The sequence below is a fragment of the Vanacampus margaritifer genome, chromosome 1 (genome assembly GCF_051991255.1).
Source record: "Vanacampus margaritifer isolate UIUO_Vmar chromosome 1, RoL_Vmar_1.0, whole genome shotgun sequence".
NCBI lineage: Eukaryota > Metazoa > Chordata > Actinopteri > Syngnathiformes > Syngnathidae > Vanacampus > Vanacampus margaritifer.
Genome location: NC_135432.1, coordinates 47,826,290 through 47,833,065, shown reverse-complemented (window position 1 = coordinate 47,833,065; position 6,776 = coordinate 47,826,290). Strand labels below are relative to the sequence as shown.

General features: G+C 38.6%; 1 protein-coding gene across 1 annotated transcript; it reads right to left on the bottom strand.

The window, feature by feature from the left end:
* Window positions 1–377: 377 nt before the first annotated feature.
* On the bottom strand, window positions 378–5,955 carry dio2 (iodothyronine deiodinase 2). Its single transcript, XM_077564351.1, has 2 exons — window positions 5,616–5,955; window positions 378–4,312 (listed from the first exon to the last, which is right to left on the bottom strand). Exons 1-2 carry the CDS (start codon window positions 5,838–5,840, stop codon window positions 3,722–3,724), a joined length of 816 nt encoding a protein of 271 aa, XP_077420477.1. The 5' UTR covers window positions 5,841–5,955; the 3' UTR covers window positions 378–3,721.
* Window positions 5,956–6,776: the final 821 nt, after the last annotated feature.

Below are 6,776 nucleotides of genomic sequence, written 5' to 3'. Positions count from 1 at the left end.
AGCACCTTCTTTTTCATTAACATTTCCGACAGTAATCACACCATTTTAAAGTTATTTAAAGTTGTGTTGTTGTTATCTCCAGCAACGGGCATCCATCGAGCCGGTCGTCCGTCAGCAATAAATGTCCGTGCAGAAACACAAAATATTTGTTACAGCAATTTCCAATTGCCGCAAATGTTTTTGTTTTTAATTACTGTATAAAGTATTTTGATGTAAACTTAGACTTTAGGGGAGAAATACGATTTACGCGGATATTCGGGCTACGTCGCCAGCGTAGGAGCAAAACTCGTTCATAAGTCGAGGATTTCCTGTACAACACAATATTTTGGGTCTTTTTTGTTTCAAATCAAATGGAAAATATCAAATATTCAGCTGAATACATTTGGTTTTATTTTCCACTTTATTATTTCCCTCAACAAAATAGTCAATAACATATTGTATTTAACATGAATTATAAACAAACAAAATGTGGTTTGTCAAGACAAAAAGTTTCAGGTTAGACATAAAAGAACAGATGCAGTTGTTCAGTTGATCAGGTGTGGCTTGCTATCCAACCAGAGACTGAGTTAAACACTCTTTCATCACAGGTCTTCATCAGTACACCTTTATCATCATGAGCAGGAAGGCAAAGCATCTGATTCACGGGCACTCATATCTTTCACAAAGGAAACAATACCTGTACACTAACATTAATGTTTGTTTATCAATGAAATAGACAACATATTGCAAAAAAAATGCAGATATGCACGATTTAAATCAAGCCTAAACTGTTGTTAGAATACAATGGTGCTTGGTAAGGGACCTAAAGTATTTGAAAATCAACACAAGAAAACATGAAATGAATATGGAATTAGTTTCTGCAGATAAAGTATCCATTCAAAGAGTTGTTGAATCTTGTTACCAGTAATGTGTTTGCTTTCATGACTGTCATGAAATTTTCCACCAGTTTACACTTTTTCTTTAGCTGTTTTTACACATATTAGGGCCACGTATGTATATATATGTAAATATATATGTAAATATATATATATATATATATATATATATACATTTTCTTAACCGCTTGTCCTCACAAGGGTCGCGGGGGCGCTGGAGCCTATCCCAGCTGGCTTCAGGCAGTCGGCGGGGTACACCCTGAACTGGTTGCCAGCCGATCGCAGTATATATATATATATATATATATATATATATATATATAATATACACACACACATACATGGCCCTAATACGCCATCATAGTTTTGCCTATAAATTCACATTAAGAACAGGCATGAACGTTTCAAGCTCTGTGTTGTACACACATTAAAAGCCCCAGAATATGAAACACAATCTGGCTTAAATCCCACATTTGCATAAGCATGTTTTTTGAGTGGGGCAAGTAAACAATCTAAGGAGCATGAGTGTTGTCTTCTTGATCTTACAAAATGCATTCATGTGTAGGAGCAGGCAGGCAGTGGTGCCAGAATGCAAACAGGTTCCCTAATTTATTATGCCGTCATCTATTAATGTTCTATATAAGTAGCTGTTGACTGACCCTAACCCCATGCACAACCTAAGTTATTAAGTACAGCAATACTGCACAAATATATTGTGTACTTAAATTAAATCATGACTGACAACTTTTATTAGGACGAAATGACGGCCGTTGTATGTGTTTATATCACACACAGTACACGTTATCATTTCTTGTTCTCTTTTGACAAATGAGCAGCAAGTGTGCATCATTTAAATTACAATGTGAGTGCTTTTTAATAGGAATGAGAGATCATAATCTGTTTGGCCAAATTCATGTTACAACATGACTTCAGACTGGTGAGCACCTTAAGAATATTAAAACATTTTGTATTCCTACTAAACCTTTCGAAAAAAAAATAAAGGTGGTGAACTCGAGAATGAATTTGTGCTGTAGTAGTTTGTATGGAAGTTGAAAAGGATCTTCTAATTATGATCATTTTAATTTACATTGGTTTCAAATGATGTGTATTCTTTGTTGGAAGAATATATATATATATGTGTATATATATATATATATATATATATATATATATATATACTGTATATGTCATTTTACTGTTTAGGGCAATTTATTGATGTTCAACTACACTTACCCACATGCAAGTCAGTATCATGCAGAAGAAACAGGAGGAAGAAGCAACATGTAAACAAAACAAAAAAGGATTTGAAAACTCCTGTTGCAGTAGAAATAACCCAGTCGTGATGAATAGAAAGAGCAAAGTTAAGTTGTAGCTCTGCCAAGAATGTCCTGAGCTTGCAAACTTAGTGAGCGTGCATGTCCAGCTATGTCCACTGTAATTGGAGAGACTCAATACAGCAGTTTTTCCAGATGCTTCACATATCACAAGTTTATGACAAGTTGGAAGACAAAAACATATATTGGGAGGTTTTTCTGTCCAAGAAGAAAAGTCTTTAGAACTGGAACCAGAAAACAGTCAAAATAACGAGTTGCAGTGAATGTGGCAGTGAATAGAGAAACAAAGGGGAAATATTGCACTGACCTAATTTGACCAACCGAGGATGTTTGCCAAATACTGTTTGGATGACATGGATGCTCATACAATAGCTTTTTTTTCCCCCTCTGGAAAAACTGCATGTGCAGCTTGAAGAATCGAAAATTTAGACTCAGACCTGCATACGAATTTTCAAATAAAGAAAGGTCAACATATGTGACATTAATACAATCGATTACAGTGGGAAAACACACTTTAAAGGGTAAGTCCATCCATCCATCAACCTACAAATGTTCTTTACAATATGATGTTCTATGCAACCCCACTATTCTGATTAATACTGTGTTTGTGGAATATGAATAAAGAAGCACAATCCACTTGTTTTAATCCATTTTAGTATAATATCACGGTTGCCCAGGGCTCAAGTAACGACCAATCACGGCTCAGCCTGCGAATGTCACATGGCCGAACTCAGTGAGCCGCGATTGGTCGTTACCTGAGCCTTGAGCAACTGTGATGTCATTTTAAGTTGACATCAAGTGGCAAAATGACCGCCCGCTGAGATGGATAAAACGGGTAGATTTTGCTGCTTAATTCATATTCCACTAACGCAATGAAAGTGCATAGAAAGGGTACTACTTGTTGACATTTTTATTCAGTCAGTTAACCCTATAAAGCCAAACATGTCATATTAAAGACATTTTGACCCTTCTATTTCATGTGTATAATATTTTTTTCCCATTAAAACCCTGACGTATATGATCTGACACATGCATTGCATGGATAATCCTTTAGAGGGCAGTATCACGCAGCTGATGGCTTTTCCAGTGACCTTGCAAGGTCGCCCCAATTGAGAAATGAGAGACTATACTCATTAATGCTGGGAAATGTTCTTTCAGATTTTTTGAAATACTAATAATGAGTTTGGTATGTCTGTTTATTATTATATTTCTGACAGTTATAAAAGTACAAATTTAAAGGACTGTGACCGGATGTATCAAATATGACACAAATCAAAAGTCATATGTGGAAGTTGAGTCCCTCCCACCCCCAAAAAATTATTTTCTTTTTAAAGGACCAATAAATACTCTATTTACAGAGAATAGGAATTTTCTTACACATCTTTCATGGTTCAGGCTTTATAGGGTTAATTTGTTATCATGTCTCCCAGTCTACCGTACACAATGAAACACCTTTAGGAGCACAAAAGGAGGATACTCTATTCCCTCTTCTTGACCTGTGTTTGCTGACTTCTACCGTTTGCCGTAGCTTTGTTCCAGCCACTGCCGCACATTCTTCAGATTGTAAAAAAAAGGGCCCTTGCCACCCAGATAGCGAACCTTTCTGTGTTGTACTATACACACGCGTTCATTGGACACACCGTAAGCCACATTAGCATTGTTGTCCATACAGTCAGCTACGAGCTGACACTGCGGCGGCAGGGAAAAGTGATCAATCAGCTTTCGCGCCGCATTGAGCCTCTCTTCTAAACTCTGATGCTTGCGTACGCTGAAAGAGCAGGAGCCCATCGGTGGAGCCACCCAGCCGTCAGATGGGTGAGCCTCGTCAATGTAGACCAACAGAAAATCAGCAACATCACTGAAGTCTTCCACCAACCGCCGGAAAGCTGGCAGGTGGCTGATGAAGGGGGGTCATGTGGCCGAGCCAAAGTTGACCACTAGAGGGCGATCTGCTGATTCAAAATCCAAGAGGCGGCATTCATCTCGAATTCGGACCCGAGCAGCATGTTGCTCGTTTGGTATAGTATTAACCTTGTTGCTCCACTGAGGGCTAGCAGACACCTTCACCACTTTGGAGTTAGGTGCCTCGCAGCCAAGTTTGACCTAAGGAAGTAACAAGAAGGAAAGACGTTTACCTCCCAGATGCAATGATTGAGCGGTGCCATTTATGATTTTAACATACCCTCCCAGCCATTTTCACTGAAGCGACCCCCTTCACTCCCGGCTGTTTTACTGGATTTTGACTGATTTTGCAAGGCCCACAGAATATTCTGTTCTATTGGTATAAAAACATGGAACCTACCAAAAGAATGATTAGAGTCTCTTCTTTCATCAGGAAAAAAGTATATTTTTTATTGTTTTTTGTTTTGCAGCAATTGGCATTAAAATATAGTTAAGTTTCATCATTATTCACAAACCTGTTGGTGGGAAAACTGGGAAAACGAGCTTTTTGCAACATTGCCCTGGTTGATCTCTTATACTCTGCTGCCACCTGGTGGCCGTTTTTTGTAATAACTACCATTGCTTTAAGCCACCTCTTCCTGTCGGAAGCTGCATCCAAGCCTTCTGTATACTCTAGGATTTAAAAAATGTTGTTTTTTTTAAACCCCGTCTAGATACGTTTTTGAGTCCATGGCAATATTTAAATAGAACGTTTTTCTATGTTTTTGGGAGCAATTGAGTTAAGTGATGGTACATGTTCTACTGCATCTCTCCAATTTGACCTCTTTTGGTCTCTTGGACAGGATTTCTGTCATTTCAGGTATAGGTTAAGAGTCAGTGATTAGATTAGCCAGGGAGAAATTGTGACTTTGGTCAAATATTTACAATTGGAACATCATGCCACTGTTTACTTTAAATTATGTCATCAAAACCTGAATCTCCACTGAAACCCCTGCTGGTGCTCCAAACTATTGGCTTGCTTTTCATTCTTACTGACATACAACGCTAGGAGAAAAATAAATAAATATATTTATACAATATAATATATTTGCCATGCCTCTTTTCATTGGCACGTATCTAACTGCACTTTAATGCAGACAGATCTGGCACAGTTGTTCTCGTTGAGCCTGGCATGTTATTTCTAGTTCTGCTGTCAGATTACAGAATGACAATGAAATATGATTACAGACACATATGTGCACACATTGCAGCTGAGCTGGTCGTGCAAGTCTTGATGTGATATGACAAGATGAACAAAACTGGGCCGAAAGGTTACTGGCATCAGCTGTGCTTTGACATTTGGTGAATGCTATTTGTTTACTCAATTAAGTCGTAGTAAAATAAATAAAAAATGTTTTTGACAAAGTCACATGGATCATGTGTATAAATAACAGGCTAATCTAATGTAATGTAATGTGCAGATACTTTGAGGCTTTAGCGTTGCATTGTAGGTAACTGCCCTTACCTTTTTGTAAGCGTCCAGCAAGAAACTATTCCAGATTGAGCGGAGCCCAGCCGTAGTCAACATGCGGCGCCACTCGCCCGAGCCGGTGGACCTGGAGCAGCTCAGCAGCGAAACAATGCGCTTCACCAACACCATGGAGTCGTACAGCGCCAGGAAGAGACAGTTGGAAAAGAAACCTGGTAATATTTGGAGTGTCACCAGCACATCTTCGCTGGCCATCCCCATTTTGTCTCACTGTATGCGATCGCCGCTCACAGCTGCTACAAGTCATAGCGCGCCGCCGCAACACACTGTTGTGCAGCTCAGTCACTGCCCACATGCTTGCAGCGCGGCCCAGTGCACGTTTACAACTTCATGCGCAACACAAGGGAGGTTAGCACTAAACGCCGCCACAAAATTATACAACTCAGTCTCCCTGTGCGCGCGCGCACGCACACGCGCGCGCGCACACACAGAGCATGCATACCAATTTGAACATACAGTGTATATATATATATATATATATATATATATAAATTTAGTTAAAGCAATAGTCCCCAAACTTTTAGTGCCACTGGCCATTTTCATGCAAAGACATGTTTTCGAGGACCGACATAGAAACAAATAAATGATTGAAAATATGACTCACCATGAACTCTACCTCAATGGGGCACGGCCATTTGGCGAATTCTGACAAGTATTACAACAGTAATGACCAGGGCCTGATTCAGGAAATTTGACTCAATTTAGAGTGGGACCAAATAGACTCAGTTTTATAGTAATATGGAGGAGAAATAAAGAACTGAAAAATAGTCACTCAAGGGTTGAGGAACAAACTCATGAATATATATAAAATATGAGAGAAAATTCAGATTTTTTGTAAATAGAGTATTTATTGGTCATTTTGAACAAAACAAAAATGTTTTTCTGAAAATCAACTTCGACATTTTGATTAGTGTCATATTTAAAACATCCAGTCACAATGCTTTAAATTCGGACCTTCTCTTATGCTTTAAATTTGTATATATCCTGGACAATTAAGATTAGAAAATGTCATGTTTCAGTTTTGTGGGACTTGGGTTTTGTTTGTAATGGGTGTTCTTGTTGTTTTTGACGGTTGGTGTTTTTTTGTCTTGTGTTCCTGGTTTCTTCCCTTGTCTCGTTATGTCTAACCACGTCCAC